We start from the raw sequence: 19,592 nt of genomic DNA on the forward strand, positions 1-19,592 counted from the left end.
GCTACCACTAAAGAAGGTACTTCCTTATTTCAAAATAATTTGTTCTTTATTCTAGAAGTTAGCCCTAAATTTAAGTGTGCCATCAGGGAGAGGTTAATCTGTCAATAAATAAAACTTTACTTCTTGCTGCAGGGCAATTCCAGAGATTTCACCACTGGAAATGCCTAATATTAACTTTCATTTTGTTAAAAAGTTATTTCTACCCTAAAAGTAAGGAAAATTTTATCTAACAGCATTTCAGGTACCATTTCCAATGATCACTTTGATTACTAAACTTAATGAATTTAGTCATGGTTTCCTATTATCATAGTTAACAAATAGCAAATAAAACAATGCTGCTTTGGAATTCAACGACTAAATCATCAGTGGGATAGAAACATGGTTAAGCCAGAATGCTATTAATTCACACCCCTGCTGAAACAACACCACTACTGAAATACATTCCACACACCTGCATGTGGGCCTGTGTCATTTGGAGTATTCATAGTGAAGGCTGAAAAATATGGTTGCCTTGTTTAAATGCAGTGAGCTGGGACATAGAGCAATAGGCAAAAGCCAAGCTTGCAGACAGCCAAAGCCAAGCCACTTACACACACCCCATCACAATTCATGGCAGCCCCGTGAATTATTCAGACCTTTATTCAGAGCCCATCAGCTAATGGAAGATTGGGCCGGTAACAGAGGACTTATCACTCATACAACTCTGCCTGTCTGTATCACACAGACTCTTAAAATTACTTTTTGATCAGAAAAGTTGTTACGAGTTTCCTGTCAGTCTGACTGCTCCATTCCTCTGCCATTTCTATGGATTTTTTTATATGGTATGTGTTCGTTTTTACTTTCCTAGCTCATCCATCTATACTGAGTAATGAGGTTCTCTCTCTCTCTCTCTCTCTCTCTCTCTCTCTCTCTCTCTCTCTCTCTTGCTCTCTCTCTCTCTCTCTCTCTCTCTCTCTCTCTTTGCCCTCAGGATTACACGTTGACCATGTACTTCCAGCAGTACTGGAGGGACAAACGTCTTGCCTACTCTGGGATCCCTCTCAACCTCACCCTGGATAACAGGGTGGCGGACCAGCTCTGGGTCCCTGACACATACTTCCTTAATGATAAGAAGTCCTTTGTCCACGGTGTGACCGTTAAGAACCGCATGATCCGTCTGCACCCTGATGGTACAGTCCTCTACGGACTGAGGTGAGCACTCCCACCTCTGGAAAACTTTACTACTACTTCCAGGTTAAATGATTCCCAACTGTGTACAAGAGAACATCATCACCTACAAATGCCTGTACAGTACACAGACTCAGTTTAGACCATTCATTTGGAATGGAGAATGGAGCACTGAATACTGAAAAGCTCTATTGGAGGTCTTTAAAAGCATAGATTACATAGTGGAGAAATGTTTAATTCAGTGATTATAGTAAAAAAGGCCTGGGTGAACAATGTACTATGAAATAAAAAATATATAAAAGGGAAAAGTTTTTGTTAAGCATTTCAGTTCATTTAGATACATTCAGAGAGTGATAAGGTGAAGGTCACTGCTGAAATCCTTTTACTCTATTATTTTCTTGATATCATTGAATATTTGTTAAGGAAAGACACTTTTGATGCTGGGACTCGGTGAACATACTTATGTATTGCCAGAGAATGTCCTATTCTGGTTAGAGCACTCAACTGCTAAATCACATAACTGCTAATGTGCTTCCTTATCTCATTAGTACCATTTGGTGTTATCAGGTTTTTTGATGCTAAACAAGCTTTTCCTCTCCCACCAACATGTAAGAGCCTGGTTTGACTCTATTTCAGGCCATAGTGGAGGAGGAGCCAGAGAGTGAAACTAGATATAGCTCCCCAACTTCTGGAAGAGCTCTTGGATTCCGCGTGGCAGCATGCGGCTCACCATAGGCAGGGGAAGCTGGGCCAATGTGTCCTGGACCAGACACAGTAGAGTGGCATTTAAAAGCAGGATTAGAAATCCAGACCGCACATTTTTCCCCCACTGCAGTTGAGTGTCCTGATCATCTAATGTGAAAGATCAAAAGAGTAGTGCAGAGCTGATGGGAGCGGCTGTTTGCTTGCCACTGTGGCCATTAAAGTTAGAGTGCATGTATGGTAAAGCTTGGAAGTGCTCTTATAAGTGTAGCTCTGAAATGAAGGCATGTGGGGCTTCTTTTACTGATTCTTCTGAAACGCGCTCGTCATGTCGTGGAAGACGCACATGGCAGCTGCGAAACACATGGCAGTTAAACTGACCCTCATTTCCCCAGTAGGCTTACGTTGACTTCTGATTGAAAAATAAGTCAGCAAGTCAAAAGTTGAAAGTGCATCTTGAAATTTCGAGTTCATCCTTATGCAGAGATGTTCAGTTCAATGTCCAGATATCTAGATGTAGACTCCTAATGAGCAAGCCAAAACTGACAGTGTCAAGAAAAATCTCCATTGGCAGCATAAGAAAGCAAGCTTCTAAAGACCAGACTGAGAAAGGAAAGCTATCCTTCTTGAGGCCACACTGGATAGCAGTGTTCATAAACAACATAAATGGATCATAATAGATAGAAATGTTATGTAAATGTAATAGATGTTATGTTCTACCTTGCTAATTTGAGCATTTTAGGATTAGTTCTTTGTCATAAATGCAACCCTCAAATCTCACAGAGAAAACAAATCAGTTTGTTATTAAAGTTCAGGTTCTCATTTGGTGGGAGATAAGATGATAGATTGGAAAGGTTCCATGTGACCATAGCAATTGTGAAATGAGAGGTGCTTAATTTCCCTCGAGTTAACCGTGTGTCTTTCCTCCTTTCCATCTCTAACTCCCTCCCTTCTCTACCTCTCTCCTTCTCCTCTGTCTATCTTAAACAAATGAAAACACCACCAGGATAAATAACCATTCATTCCTGAAAAACCGCTGTGGCATGAATTCGGAACAAGAAAGCAGCATTTTTTTATTCATATCACTTTGGATTTTCATATGCAGTTATGCGAAATGGGGACTGAGTGTGTGGTCTGCTCTAGATTGAGTTCAGAACCTTCCGCAGGTTGGAGGCATGCGGTATGAAGGATTCAAAGGCTTGAGCTTGATTTGTAGTGAAGCTACTACAGGTGCACTTACAGCATGGCTCCTGATTTCAGAGACCCCCCGGCAAGCAACCGATCAATTAATCCCGTCCAGGATATCAACAGTACATGCTGTAACACAGTGCTTGGCAAACATGCATGCAAAGAAAACAGCAACGTAACCAAAGGAGTGTATGAAATGGCAGATTATTTGTGAAGTAGCATTGCTTAGTGCTAGGCACAGCTAATGAACTACCAAGGCATTGTTTGTATACTCCTTCGAGACTAGGCAGTTTAAAGGCTGTTTTTCCTCTTTTTTGGTATTGGTCTCCCTCCTTGAGGCTTGTTTCTGACATGACACAGCTCTCTGCTGCAGCCTGTAGTGGATGCTCATAAGTATCCAAGGCAGCTGTTTGAGTGCAGGAATGCTGGTTAAAGAGGAGCTGAATAATGTGTGAAGATCAGCTGCAGATCCTCCCTCCGTCTGCATCTTGTACAGCCTCAGCTCGATATTATAATTTTGGGTGTCCACAAACAATTTTTTGCATATACTGTAAATAGAAAATAGATGGAAATGTGTTTGGATTTGCCCTGAACACGTGTTTATGCTAGAATATGCGACTATGTTCTAGAGGTTATGAAATCTACTAGGCTGTCTTTTGTATATGAAGTAATATGTAAGGGTGTTCAGTATGTAGGACTTTGTGTGTGTGTGTGTGTGTGTGTGTGTGTGTGTGTGTGTGTGTGTGTGTGTGTGTGTGCGTGTGTGTGTACTCACTATCCTCTAGTGACTGTGTGAATGTGAGTTTTATAAGCAGCTCCTAGTGCTGGGCACAGACAGAGGTGCAGGAGGGAATGAATGATAATGGCGCCTCTGTGCACTCATGTGTTCTGTAACTGAACCCATACCTAAATCCACCTACAAAATGCACACATGCAAACACACACACACACACACACACACACACACACACACACACACACACACACGTAAGGTCACACAATCATTCAACAAGGTGGGAAGGTGTTAAAACCATATTGGTGGTTCCTTAGAGAACTGCCTATTTAGCACTTGTATCAGATTCTCTTTCTTTGTGTGTGTGTGTGTGTGTGTGTGTGTGTGTGTGTGTGTGTGTTTGTGTGCACGTGTTCTACACTATTCTTTGTGTATATAATGTAGAATCACCACAACTGCTGCTTGCATGATGGACCTGAGGAGATACCCTCTGGATGAGCAAAACTGCACGCTGGAGATAGAGAGCTGTAAGTGTCTTATTCTGCTCTCTCTCTCTCTCTCTTTCTCTCTCTCTCCCAAACACACACACACACACACACACACGCACACATACAAAAGCAAGAATAATAATTTTAAAAATTCATAGTATAGCTAGTTCACAACTAGTTCACAGTATAGCTAGTGTCTTAGGGGGGTTTGCAGAGCTCAGAAACTGGCCAGCAATTGAAGCTCCTTTGGAAATGTCCCTTCCCTGAGCGATACGTTTTAGAATAAAGAAAGCACTTTTATTCATCCCTCTGTCTGTATCACACTAATATAAACCAGTGGAGCACTGGGCCAGGCAGCCCAGGCTACTGGGGAGGAACCGCCTGCTCCCCACCCCTCTGTAGAACCACCCCTCCACCTGCTCCCCACCCGTCTTTAGAACCGCCCCCTCCGCCTGCTCCCCACCCTTCTGTAGAACCGCCCCCTCAGCCTACTCCTCACCCCTCTGTAGAACCACCCCCTCTGCCTGCTCCCCACTCATCTGAAGAACCGCCCCCTACACCTACTCCTCACCCCTGTGTAGAGATCTTGCTGTTGCACATGAATATGTCAACAACACATTTGTGCTTATAGCCATGGTTCAGTACATTTAAACACGTCTTTTGGAAAGCATTGTCTGTGAAAAGGTATTTACCCTCCATTATCTGTAATCACTCTGAACCTATTTTTTTTTACAGAATTCTGACTCAAATTTATGTACTTAAAATAAATGTATTGTGTATGAAAAATTCGGCAAAACAAGGATCATATGAAATTTTCTTAGTCACTGTGATGTACAGGTGACTAACATCTAGAACCAGCATTGTACAAGTCAAATTTGTGATGCCTGTGGCTTGCTGACAGATGGCTACACGACTGACGATATCGAATTCTACTGGAAAGGAGGAGACACCGCCGTGACTGGCGTGGCCCGAATAGAACTCCCTCAGTTCTCCATCGTTGACTACAATCTGGTCTCCCGAAATGTTGTTTTCTCTACTGGTGAGTCAGTGCCTGACAGCCTATACATAAGTGTAATACAACTTATGTCAGGAGACCCACTTATACAATGATTTATGTTCGTGTATCGCAGAGTACGTTCCTTGACTCTTATTTGAGATCGGAAACATTGTGTTGTGTTCTACACCAGTGTCTAAATAAGCTGGCTGGCTTAATTTCCTCGCACATGACATGAGGAGGTGGCTCTCTAGGGACGGGCTGCTAAGCCTATGCTGAAGAGTGTTCTCCGCTGTCTCGAAATGCTGGCTTGAACATATCAGCTCTTTGGCTCTTTGCCGTCCTGACCTCAACTGACCCTTGATGCATCGTGGCATGGAGTGCGTTTGGGTGCTGCAGAAGAGTGTTATTGTCACTGGGTGTTTGTGGCCCTTCTCTCTCTCTCTCTCTCTCTCTCTCTCTCTCTCTCAACCCTCTCAGGATGACTTGTGGAGAACATCGTTCAAAGGCACGACTAATTATCATCTTGGCATCATGCATCTAACCCCTTGTCATAGAAACACTATCACTAGCCAGTGATAATGGAGGGGCAATTACTTCTCTGTTTCTTCAAGCTGTTAAAAAAAGACGGGAGACAGAGAGAGAGCAGGAGAGGAGGAGAGAGCTACTTTATACAAGGCATCATGTATTCATGAACCGGTGGAACTACTGCATAAATGATTCTCCTCTAAAGCTGCAGGACTCACAGAAGCCGTGCAGTAATGATTAGTCCCACTCCTGAATTAATGGCTCATAGAATGGGCTTCACCAGCCACTGCACATATTGGTGGGGATTCGAAAGAATCGCTGGTTTGTGGTTTGAACTCTTCATGGTTGATAGGTGGAGGAGAAGGAGGAGAGGAGGAGGAATATGAGGGGATTGCATAGAGGCAGAAAGTGACCTCCATATGGAGAAGAGAATGAAAATCTAGGATGCACATTGAAGTGGTATCCTGAAATATGAAATGAAGGAATAATTCACATCAAACATCTATGCCATGTCCTGCTTCCTAGTGTAAAGCATATGTTTGTGGTATGTGTGCGTCTGTGTGTTTGCGTGTGTGTGTGTGTGTGTGCACATAAGGGCATTTGGTGCAGAGCTTGAGCAGCACCGTGCATTGCGCGTGGTCCACGTGAGCTGTGCTTTTCCGTGCGTGTGCCATCGCTGGGCGGAGTCGCAGTGCTGAACAGCCATTCAGATCCCATGCCATGTCGTGCCTGGGTGATTTGCTGCAGTGTCAGATCAGCATTAAACTCGTTTTCTGAGAAGTTAATCTTTGTTTTTCTGTTCCATTCGGGCGATAACGCTCAAGGCTGAGCTACAACAAATCACGGACAATTTATTCGGCCGCAATCGTCTGTTGCCGTAGCGACAGAGGCAATCTGCACAGCCATTGCCATAGAAACTGAAACAAAACATGAAGTATGGCTCTGCTTTCCTTGACATAAATAGCTTGTCTGTCTCTCTTCCTTCTCCCCCTGTCCTCACTGTCTTACTCTCTCCCATTCTCTATTACAGGTGCCTATCCACGGTTGTCTCTCAGCTTTAGGCTCAAGAGAAACATCGGGTATTTCATCCTGCAGACATACATGCCCTCCATCCTGATCACTATCCTGTCCTGGGTATCCTTCTGGATCAACTATGATGCGTCGGCAGCCAGAGTAGCATTAGGTACGGTCTGCTCCTCACCACACACCCCACATTGCTGATAAAAAGTAGGTGTGAAAAAGCAGAGAAATCTCACTTTCATCACTCTTTCTGTCACACCTATGTGTTCCTACACTTGAACATACACTAGAGACTCTGGTGCAAAGTCTTCCTCAGAACACGCGTGCCTGTAAATAGAGAGAGAGTATGCCGGCAAGCGCATGCACATCGCCTTGGTGGCTGGCGCTGAGGCAGCATAGGCCCTACAGGCCGGACTGTGACTCAGTCTGCCCCACAGGCCGCTGGGCCTCTTCAGTTGAAGCGTGGGGGAGGAGTTGGAGAGAGCAGGCACCTGCATGTTTCATTTCAACCTTGCTGACTCCACCTCCCACAGCACCTCCACACTCCCCCACTTACTCCCACACTCAAGTCCGGAGCATGCGGCAGGGGTGGGTGCTCAGTGGGGTCAAATTCTGTCATGTACTGTAAAATTAAAATGTGAACATTTTGTATGTACTTCTATCTGACACTATGTGTTATGATGATGTATGCGTAGCAAGTGCATGTGGGAGTGAGAGCAAGCGAGAGAGAGAGAGAGAAAGAGAGAGAGAGAGAGAGAGAGAGAGAGAGAGAGAGAGAGAGAGAGAAAGAACGTCAGAGAGAGAATACAAACTCCTGTGTGTGTGTTTGTATGTGTGTGTGTGTTTGTGTTTGCCTCTGAGATGAAGATGATGTGCTGGGTGGTGTTCTACTTTTGGGAGAATATCCTCATTAACCACATTAAGCAGAGAAATGAGAGCACTTTGCACTGGGAGGAAAAAGTCTCCAGAGTCCTGTACACACACCCACACACCCACAATGCACCCACTGCACCTGCTGCTATGGATCTATGTCTGTCTCTCTCTCTCTCTCTCTCTCTCTGTCTATCCCTCATTGTACAGCTTTCTCTTTCTCTATATTCCATTTTACTTTCTCTTTTTTTCTGGACTTCAAGTTAACCTACTAAAACACAGAGATCAATGCATCTGGTGAACAATTACATTTAATCTCCATTTCCATGCCGCAGCTCAGCCACAGGCCCGGTGGAACTCGCCTTTAAATGGCTCGGCTGAGCTGGGAGTGAAGCTCAGACCACCCACCCCTCCTGCCTCTTCATCCGGCTCCAGCATTCCCACTGGCAGCTGTCTGTGTTACACACACACTCCCATGCACACACACGCTCTCAGACGTGTGCATGCACACACACACTCTATTGAATACATCAACTCAGAAGGGAAATGCAAAAGGGGATCATATAATGCAGATGGTTTTACTCCACTACTGTTTCCGACTTTAAACTCTTTCTGTTTGATCATTTAACTAACTTGGCCACCCATTCACATGTTGAGGTTTTAGTTTGCATAGAGCTTTGACAGGATTCATGGAACTTGAGCTCTAGCTAATGACTAAAGCCTGTTCAGCTGGGAGTCCGTAACCTGAAACATGGTTGTTGTGCAATTTGTTTTGGCATTAATCATTGTTTGTAAATCAAACAAACAGACTCATATACTGACTCATGATGAGGTAAAATTATTCTCCACATTATACGTTAACCATGTTCTGACTTAAACATAAGAAGGTAAGTCTCTCATTATCTGCTGTTGTAAAAACTGATGTGTGTTGAGAGTGGCCCTTGGTATGATGGAGCATCTGTACTGGTTACTGTAGCTCCTCTGCATGGCTGTCTCCACCTGCCACATGCTGAGCAGAGGCCAGCAGAGAGCCCAGCTCAGTTGGCTCAGGTGAAGGCCTCTTTTTCTGTGGTTAGGGAATTCCACTGCGCTCACTGGACCAGCCGGCGGGTTTGATCTTCCCAAGCTGTGCCTTGTTCAGAAACAACTCGATGTGCTAAGATGTACTTTTACAGAGAGAGACAATGCTTTTAGGATTATGTAAAGTGTCATACGGTCTTTCCACCCACGTATGTCCCCTCTTAATCTGGGGACTCCTACCTGAAAAAGTTCTGTGAGAGTGTGGTAACAAATAGCACTTGTATTTTTTGGCAGTATTTTTTCTTCTCTGTTTAAAACCAGTGAACAAAACTGGCTAGCTCTATTTTGTTTTAGCATTTTTGTTTTAGCATGCTGAATTTTTCCATAATTGTGAATGTTTTGCATGACTTTGAAAATAAAACACTTTTCAATATGCAGAAATATCAAAGCAGTGTTTAAGAAAATTTTATGTGTATTTTAAATCTTAATGTGTATTTTAAATCAAAAGAACAGTTTTATCCTATTAACACCTTTTTAAAGAAAATGGATGTGTTGATAAGTTTCAACAAAAAATCAGCAGAGATGTGTTCTCTGCTATTTTACTGCAGTTCACATAATTGACAGCAAGTGTAGTTGGCCTCACACATATGGTGTCCTCGGTTTATGCTTAGGAGCTAGTTTGCCTTTGCACCAGTTCTATGGAAAGGTATCCGTTCTGGACTCAATACATCTTGGTCATTGTACAGGAATCTTTAGTTAAATGTGGAAATCTGCTCACTGTAGAGGACGCTTTCACCAAATTACCGAAGCCATCTGACTGTTCATGGAGAGAGAACATGTACATTCAGTATCTGTGCAAAGTCGGGTAGTCATATGCTCATTTATGACATGTCTGGATTGTAATTTCAAGAATCGTGTCAAATGTGTCTTTAAATGGTCCTGCAGCAGGTCATGATAAAAACTAGGCCAGGCCCACTTTGCAGTCAGTAGACAGAACCTTCTCTTTACAGTAGACAGAGCCCTCTCTCCTTAACAAGATAACAGGCAATGTGCTGGAGATGAGGTTCTCCATAAACCACCGTCGCCCACACTAATTACTTCTTTGGCCTTTAATATTCTTTGTATTGCTAACCTATTGCACAAAGAGCATCTGAATGACAGTCTCAGTGCACCACTCTGTGTCAGCAGTTAAGAGAAGAAAGTGGCCATCTCTCTCCTTAGCATGGACAAGCCAAAGAAAACAAATTCAAAAATCATGGACATGGTGGCCCGGGTGCAAGTTTATAAAAAGCTCACTCCTCTTCAGAGGTGCCAAAGTCTGGCATAAGACACTTTCACCTCCCTGCGGGTGCCCTGAGAGGCAAGGGCCACATACCACTCCAGACATTCAAACTTACCCTGACCCAGCACCTCATAAAGGGGATATTTAGGCGAGTTCCCCTGGCTCTGTGACAATAAAGGAACTCAGGCTGGGAGAGGCATCTCATATGCATCTCATATTGGCTCCTGAACCCCCCTGTAGGCTGAGTCATGTGGAGGTGTGATTTAGTGGTGGGCAGAGGTTCCAAATAAGTAGCCTACTGGCCAGAAACCAGACACTGAAACCCCAAATTCCATTCCACAGAGGACAATGTGTCATTCCATTAACTGATACTTATAGGAACACTGCATTACTTCATCATAAAATATAGAATAGTTTAATGTAACTGTGGCGATAGGAAAAGTACCATGTTGTAATGTTGGTGTCAAATTTAGTACAACATGAGTAATATTAAACACACAATGTATGAAAGTGCATAGCCCATACATTTCCATATCTTCCCCTTACATGCCCGCATAATCTAACCATATATACATATACCTCACCATTAACAGGGTGGTAGAGCATGGCCAAGCCAGTAGTGAGTGCAGGGACAGGTGGTGATAGCTCTATCACATATTGTAATACATGAACATCTAGAATACATCAATCTAGAATACAATAACGTTCAGTGGCATCTATGATAATTTAGGTTATATAATTTGAGAACTTGAAGTACTAACTAATCATATATGGTTGTAACATGCATGCTATGATAGTACTGTGGGTAGAGCAAGGTGCTAATAACACCAAGGTCATGTGTCCAATTTTCATGGAGTGCAGACAGTCATACTGATAAATATCTGTAAGAGTACATATCAAGTGATGTAAAATGTTACACTTACCAAGATGTTATTAAATTGCATAAAATCTTAATTTAAGAGCAATAACATGTTGGTATTTTCTGGTCTGTACAGTGTTTACCTTTTAATTTCACAGCACAGTGAGGCCTGCAGGAGGGGCCATTTACTTAATTGTCTGTTTTCCACATTGGAGTTCCTGGCTAAATGAACTGAAAGAAATTATTCCAAGGCTCTCTGAAGTTCACTCAGGCCAGATTTAGATCAGATTTGGGATACCCCACTGATAAGTACCACAGTGGCAGTTTTTGTGGAAGTGAATGCGGTTAAAGCAAGATTGCCATCCCATGCTACACAGCCCCTTTTGCCTGTTGAAAAGGCCGCTATCAATTTGCTATCAAGCTACCAGGCCCTGGTCAGGGTGTTGTAACTAAACATCATTAATCCACATAAGCAGTAAAAAGATTCTTCCATTTTAAATTTTCATATTGCCTTATACCAATAGCCAAAATACTTCAAAATTTTGTATCATCTAATTTGGTTGTTACAGAGAGCACTGAGAGGCTAAATATATTTATAGACCTTCATAGATAAACATATTCCATTGTTAGCTATCAGTTATGTTTAGCTGAGGCCAAAAGTTTATCAAAAACAATCCTATTTCCTGCAAAGCCAACTCACTCAACATGCAGAATAGAATAGCATAATACACATGCACTATATAAATGGATGCAGAAAGAAAATCTCCACCCAGTATTTCGATCATGTAGTCTGGGAGAAAAGCCATGGCTATGAAAAATGAATATCATTATGTATATATCATTACGTGGAAGATAACAACCACTGGGCCAAGAAAAGGAAGAAAACAGGAAAAGGGAGCAAATAGTCTTCTTACGTTGAGCTTTTCTCTTAGATTACAGTATAGCATGATAATCACCCATGATGTCTTATAGGCTTTGTGGATGTTGTATATCTCCTTATGTTTTTGATTTGCTTGCATTCAGTTCTCTCATTTTCAGAGCTTCATATCCAGATGGGTATCCATTCGCCATGAAAAAAAAAAATGTGCCCGTTACCTTCCATATGGAAATGAAAGTTAAGCCATGAAAATATAATAAACAGTACAGGAGTTTTTACAATGCATACTCTACCATCACAGCAGGATGATTCACTGCTCAATTTGACACTGTGATTGTGTAATTGGGTTTAGTAAGCAGAGCTCATTTTTGGCATTTGCAATTTGTGACAGAGCTCAATCTGTAGCACCCATCCGCATAGTCCAGATTCATGGTGGGCGTTGGAGCCGAGCTGTCAAAGGAGAACGATTTCATCACAGTTCTTTTGGCTGAATCTCTGAATAATCTCAGTGTCGTAATGTTCTTTCTATGTATACAGCCCCATATATATCTTATTTCAATTTGTGCTTTTTTCACTGGTTATTCTGGTTGTACACTGGGACAAATGGATCTTTTGTGTTATTCTGAAGCCCACTAAAAATTATGGGCTATCAGAGACTAGCCATTCATACCATGTTACCATGTTAAGTCTGTTTTGGTGATATAGAAACACCCAATTGGCCAAGCTAGGTCCTGATATCTTGGGGTAGTTTCGGTACTGGAGATCCTGTTTGGATACCTTTTGCGTTTCCATGCAGTACATGTGATACAGGCTCATTGGACCAGGAAAACATGAAAAGGATCAAAGCCCTCTGGTGATGAGAAACGTCTTGAGTGGCTATTAACATCCATTAATTCTTCCTTAGGAATCACTACCGTGCTGACCATGACCACCATCAACACCCATTTGAGAGAAACACTTCCTAAGATCCCATACGTCAAAGCCATAGACATGTACCTGATGGGCTGCTTTGTCTTCGTCTTCCTCGCCCTGCTGGAGTATGCCTTTGTCAACTACATCTTCTTTGGTCGAGGCCCGCAGATGCAGAAGAAACTGGCAGAGAAGACAGATAAATCCACCAATGACCGGCCCAGATATGATGGAAACAAGGTGGGGGAAATCATGATTCACTGGCATCACTGTGACATGCTATGATAGTTTCTAGGGGCAGGCAGCTCCTGGTCCAGAATCAAATACACAAATAAAGCTAATAATCAACAGATGAGTTGAATCAGGTGTAATTAAGATCATCAACTGTGCTGAAGTCCAGCTCACTGGAACTAGACCTGGCACCCCCAGTTCTAGACTGTTAGTGTATTTAGTTACATACCTACTGCATAGTTATGGTAAAGCCTGTTTACATGTACTGTAGTTGTAGTTTCAGAAAGGCTACCTTTGTTGAGAGAAGAGAATTAACTCAAGACAAAACAGATTACCCACTAATTGTATAACCTTATGGATAGAGTTACACTAAATGGGGGAGAGAGCAGAGCTTTTAGTATTGAAATCAGAGTTATTGAATTAGTATACCTTTACTCTGCACTTTTTTTCACATAGAGGGATAGTCTAGCTGTGCAAATGGACAGATCTTCCTCTTTATAATTTTAGCATAGTATTTAGTATATATTCTGTCTATGATTAATACACACACACACACACACACACACATATATATATATATATATATATATATATATATATATATATATATATATATATATATATATATATATATATAAAATAATTTATGATTAATGCCCTTTAATGCCAGGATTTGTAATGATCTACTTCTGTCTACTTTCTCACTACTTACAGTGATTCTTGATTTTCTAATTTTAGCAAAAAGCTTTTAACTGCTAACCTACGCGGGCCATATCATCTTATGAATGAATTAACAGGATTTTTCTCTGATTTGGAAGTGCTTTAGAATTCACCATCACACTGTCAACATGAGGAGAAATATGGCCACATGCAAATTGACCTATGGTTGTGTTATTGTTAACCTTTTATATGAGAACATAGCGTACTACATTATGTCATTGTTAGTTATGTAATGAGCTTTTATCATGGCTCAGAGACCTGGTGGAATATACAATTACCGAAGAGTAACTTAGCAAGGCTCATCGAGTGGGGGCAATGCTAGGCTTAAGCTTTTAACATCTTGCAGTACAAGGTGAAGCTGAGGCTCTCATTAAGAGAAATTCTCCTTTGTGTGTTTTTCTGCCCAGTCTGTTCAGGAGGGAGGGAATTGCAAGCCATCGACCATTAAACAGTCCAATCAGGTACAAGGCCACCGTCACTCACGAGGGGTGAGTGTGTGTATTGCTGGCTGTTCTTTCAGTATGGCGCACAGTATGGCTCCTCCTCAGACATTCCTCGTGCACATTGTGTGACAGCTCTGGTGCTCTTGCTTCCTTTCTTATTTTTGGCTGTCTCATGTCACATTTTTCTCCATTTGTGCACATGTAACTTCAGATGCAGTTAACCAGCAACTGGTCACCGGGACCAACATGTCTAAACACCTTCAAATTGGTGTTTTATATTCTGTTTTAATACTCTTTACTTTTTATTACACAACCACTGGTGCAGATCATTACTGAGATGCTTGAGCTGTAATTATATTTCTCCTAGAATGTATTTCTGAATTATTTATTACTGCCGAGGCAGAGAGGTAAAAGTAAATAAACAATAGATTTCACTGAGGCACATCCTATGGGAAATAACCTAAAGATAGTGATTTTGTTCAGAGAAATACAAATTACTGTAGGCGTTATAGTCACACATGTATATAACGCCTGAAGATTTGACAGTTGAGAGTATTTTGTAAAGGGAATTTTTGTTAGGTTGATAGAATCAGTCAGCTAACGTTATGTGCAGTACAATGCATACAAACATCCTGTAGAATCTATTTAACTTGTATGCCATTTTATGCATTATCTCTATTAAATATGTTAATATTACAGATATAATTATGGAACAAAATTTATGTGTAGAGATATTAAATGTGTAATATGTATAATTTATGTGTAGAGATATTAAAAATTGTGAAGTAGTGAAGTGCACAAGGTTTCCAGAGAAGCAGGACATTTCAGACAGGAAAAGGGAGTAAAAATAGATATTTCAGTGTACTCCACAAAGTTTTCAACGATCAACAACAACAACAAAAATAAATCATGTTTGTACATTCTTATATACACTGATCAACCATTACATTAAAACCATCTGCATAATATTGTGTATAGTGTAATGTGTATCCCCCGTGCAACTACAACAGCTGTGACCTGTCAATGTATGAACTACACAAGACCTCTGAAGGGGTTCTGTGGTATACGGCACCAGGATGTTACCAGCAGATCCTTTAAGTCCTGTACGTTGCAAGGTGAGGCCTCTATAGATTGGATTTGTTTTCCAGAACATCCCACAGATGCTCGATTGGATTGAGATGTGGGGAATTTGGAGGCCAAGTCAACACCTTGAACTCCGTCATGTTCCTCAAACCATGCCTGAAGAATTTTTGCAGTGTAGCAGGGTGCATTATCCTGCTGAAAGAGGCCATTACTATTAGGAAATACCATTACTATGATGCAATTTCCCTGGTCTGCAATGCCATGCTGGCATGTACTTGCTCAAAGTAACCTTCATCTAAATTCTTGGATCCAAGGTTTCCCAGCAGGACATTGTGCAGAGCATCACACATGCCTCCACTGGTTTGCCTTCTTCCTATAGTGCATCCTGGTACTATCACTTCCCCAGGTAAGCGCCATGCATACACTTTGCCATCTACATGATGTAAAAGAAAACGTCATTCATCAGACCAGGCCACCTTCTTCCATTTCTTCATGGTCCAATTCTGATGCTCATGTGTCTATTGTAGGCATCGTGGACTGGGGTCAGCATGGGCAGTCTGACTGTCTTTGGCTATGCAGCCCCATACACAGAAAGCTGCAATGCACTGTGTGTTCTAACACCTTTCTGTCATAGCCAGCGTGAACTTTTTCAGCAATCTGTGCTACTGTAGCGCTTCTCTGGAATCAGATCAGATGGGCTGGCTTTCTCTCCCCACGTGCATCATTGAGCCTTGGGCTCCCATGACCCTGTTGCCAGTTCACTGGCTGTTCTTCCTTGGACCACTTTTGGTAGGTACTAACCACTGAATACTGGGAAAACCCCCCAAGACCAGCCATTTTGGAGATGCTCTGACCCAGCCATCTAGCCGTCACAATATGGTTCTTGTCAAAGTCACTCAGATCCTTAAGCTTTTTTTCCTGCTTCCAATACATGAACTTCAAGAACTCATTGTTCTCTTGCTGCCTAATACAACTCACCTCTTGACAGGTGCCACTGTAACGAGATAATCAATGTTATTCATGTCACCTGTCAGTGGTTTTAATGTTGCGGGTGATTGGTGTATATAGCAATCATGGTTGTCGTCTGTCACTATAGTGGAGCTTAATTAGAGCTCACATAGAAAGTACACATTAAAAAATCTTTGTCCATTCACTGTTAACGAAAGCAAGAGCTGTTTTTGCGTTTATAATGAATTACCAGTGAGAGATACTGGACTTTTCTGCTGGTTTAAAAAAAACTCTACACAATGCCTTTTAGTCAAAGGTGAACAGATGCTTTTTATTTCAGGGACAGAAAAAGACTCATCTGAAGGCAGTTTGCCAGGAAGCAGGTTTATAGCGCACATCATGCTCATAGTGAAGAAGCCCTGTTTCCTAATGCATGTCACTTAAGTGTCTCCATTCTAACTCATCCGTACAGCTATGGCTGAAAATCTACTCAGTTCATAACAACCTACATTCTATAACTGCACCTCTAGGGGGCTTATGTGAGTCATATCAAATCCTGATATGATTTATTCAATCTCAGCTTTTATCTTATTATAAAGATTGTGATGTTTGGGGAATAAAGCTTTATCAGTGATACAACCAATAATTGAAAAAAGAAGGAAAAATAAAAGCCAAACCCCGAGCCATACTCACCTTCCTCTGTTTGCAGGTGGATGCCCAGGGCAACATCCTCCTGACCACCCTGGAGATCCACAATGAGGTGGCCGGGGGCGAAGTCACCACCAGCATTAGTGAGGCACACAACTCTGCTTCCGTGGAGTTTGACAGCTCAGGGATCCAGTACCGGAAGGCCAGTGGGCTTCGCTCGGACGCTGCTGGTCGCCAAGCCCTGGACAGAAGTACGCAGCCCAAGAAAGCACGTCTGCGTCGGCGGTCCTCGCAGCTAAAAATTAAAATCCCCGATCTCACGGACGTCAACGCCATTGACCGATGGTCACGAATCATATTCCCTGCAACTTTTTCCCTCTTCAATTTGATCTACTGGCTTTATTATGTGAATTAAGCCACTGACCTGCGTGGTTTCCCCCTTCACAATTCTCCTTTCCATTTTAGAGGTAAAAGGAGACCTTTTTTGTCTTTTTGAGGGACGTGTTTGTGCGCCAATATGTTGAGTTTTTTTGTATTTTTAAACCCTTGCATTTCTGTGAAGGGTACCAAGGAAAGACGAAAAATGCACTAAATTGGGATACACTTGCAAACACCTTCAAATCCATGTCTATTTCTATACACACACCCATACACACCTTCAAACATAGGATCAATTTTATAAAGACTCTTTGTACATAACCAATGAAAGTCGTGGGACTTCCACATGAGGCAGTCAGACCCTTTTTAACTTCTATCAGCCAGGAAAAGTCAGCTGGGGTGAATTTGTTCCAAGCGATTTAGATTAAAGGTGTCATCTCCAAATGTGACATACCAGTCAGTCTCTGCTGTTAAGAGTACTGAGAACACATAATTGACATTTGTATTATGCCAAATCATGGAAATGCAATATATACTTTATTTAGGGTTGTGGTTTCACAAGTCTCAGTGTTGGATATTTTTCCATGAGCTGTTCTATTAAACTTTAGAATTTTGCTGATATCTACATATTATTGTGTATGAATGGACTCTGTTTGTATATATTCATGCTATAAAATGCTTTTGGGACATCATTTCAATCTGCCTTGGGTTGATATAAATCACTTTTCACAGACTTGGTGGAAGTACTTCAGCACATCTAAAAATATCATGGTTTTTACTCATCACTGTTCAAGAATATCCAAATGTATAAAAGCATAAATGGCAGAATTGGAATTTTTAAATCAGGCCCTACAAATGATTTCCGTCATACTAACATATGCATTATAGGATTATGATTAAGTATCATTCATACAATTATGATTCAAATTGTTAATTTTTGTCAGTGGATCTATAGCATTTAGCATGTTTATTTTTTTCAGTGGTACATTATGACTCATTTTTAATGAATGTTTGAGTCTGATAATATTAATGTAGGCCTTTTCTAAACCATTGTATGGTCCATTGACATTGTTTGTTTTATTCTTTTTCCCATTATTCTCTTTTTCTGCCAAATTGTAGGCTAAAGGAATCGTGGTTTGGAGGGTAAAGTGTAAAATGACCCAACTTGTCTCAGGTTCTACTCCATAATGTTCATGCATACTTTTCATTGTTGGCCATGTGCATATATCAGCATCATTTGTTGCAATTCATTTCTGTTATATCTCCATGTACACTAAACATAATGACTGCATATCATACTTTATCATCTTATTACAATAGCATGGTAGTGTTTATATCTACTGAAATACACTAATTGTATTCCATCCTGCTTTGGAGATAAATTTGCTGAGTTATTTGAGTGCTTCAGCAACTGATGACCATGATATTCAGTGAGAGAATGATGTAATTTATTTAGAATGCAGAAATGAATAAATGACCCAAATATGTTTATATTACCTCTTGGAAATAGTCTGTTCCGTCAGCATGTCATACTCTCAGGCAGCTTGGCAGATATGTTGTGTCAGTAGATGCTCATTATTGCAAATTTGATTGCTCCTTTTCCTTCTATTATATGTTGTAAATATATGACACAATATCCAGATATGATCTCTTTTATGTTTTTCATTTTCAATTTATTTTATTCTTTTTTTGTTTGTTTGTTTCTCAGCAAATCATCACATCTCTATTAATGAAATGTTTGAATTGGCAGGTGTGTGTTGGGTGGATTTACAGAGAGTCCAGAGAGCATTGGTTTTAAAAATAAACTTCACTCTTTCAAGTATTCATTTTTCTTATTTTAAACAGCTATGTGCAGTGTATATATAAGGCGAAGAATACCTGCATGCTCTTGTTGTGCTCAGACATCTATATGTACCCATCACATACAAAATATTGAAATGCTAATATTACAGACCTGTTTATTTTTAAGATTTACTGATAGCCCTTAAAAGATCTCTTTGAACTTCAACTTTTGAACCTTAACTTTTATTACCAAAGCGAACGCAAGACTGTGTAGTTTATTACAATTGCTTTGTCTAGGTCGAATCTGGTGCCACCCTGTGTCCTATGCAGAACTAGTGCCTAAAGTAGAACCAGTGCTTTTGTGCTGCATTTCTGTAGATTCTACCAGGTTTGTTTTTAAACAGTGTGAGACAATGATAAACCACTCTTATTACATAGAACTACTACCAACAATGGCCTCTTTGTAATAAATGCATGTCATCAAAACAGACTAGCCTTCCTCCTGAATCTCTCTGCTCTCCGCTCAGTCACGGCACTGAAATAGCATTATCCAAAATGTTGAAGCATTTTCCTTTCTGCTTAATATGGTTTAAGGGATTGTATGATTTTAAATATATAAGATGCATATAGATAAAGATATAGATATAGATATATGATTTATAGAAACTTGTGCCGAGTACAGGCTGGACATTCCAAGGTCAAAATGGGATATACCCCCAAAG

At 41.1% G+C, this 19,592-nt stretch overlaps 1 protein-coding gene across 2 annotated transcripts in view; it reads left to right on the forward strand.

Annotated features, from left to right (window-relative positions):
• gabrb3 (gamma-aminobutyric acid type A receptor subunit beta3) overlaps positions 1-18,910 on the forward strand; it is a 30,948-nt gene extending 12,038 nt beyond the window's left edge. The window contains exons 4-10 of one of the 2 annotated variants that reach the window (XM_027005572.2): positions 971-1,191; positions 4,235-4,317; positions 5,180-5,317; positions 6,831-6,983; positions 12,633-12,877; positions 13,996-14,076; positions 16,772-18,910. In XM_027005572.2, coding sequence (XP_026861373.1) covers positions 971-1,191; positions 4,235-4,317; positions 5,180-5,317; positions 6,831-6,983; positions 12,633-12,877; positions 13,996-14,076; positions 16,772-17,125 — 1,275 coding nt within the window. In that variant the 3' untranslated portion in view covers positions 17,126-18,910. The remainder of the gene's footprint in view (positions 1-970; positions 1,192-4,234; positions 4,318-5,179; positions 5,318-6,830; positions 6,984-12,632; positions 12,878-13,995; positions 14,077-16,771) is intronic. The other variant, XM_027005573.2, reaches the window with a different exon arrangement.
• The last annotated feature ends 682 nt before the right edge of the window (positions 18,911-19,592 follow it).

Source organism: Electrophorus electricus, chromosome 3, assembly GCF_013358815.1.
Source record: "Electrophorus electricus isolate fEleEle1 chromosome 3, fEleEle1.pri, whole genome shotgun sequence".
NCBI lineage: Eukaryota > Metazoa > Chordata > Actinopteri > Gymnotiformes > Gymnotidae > Electrophorus > Electrophorus electricus.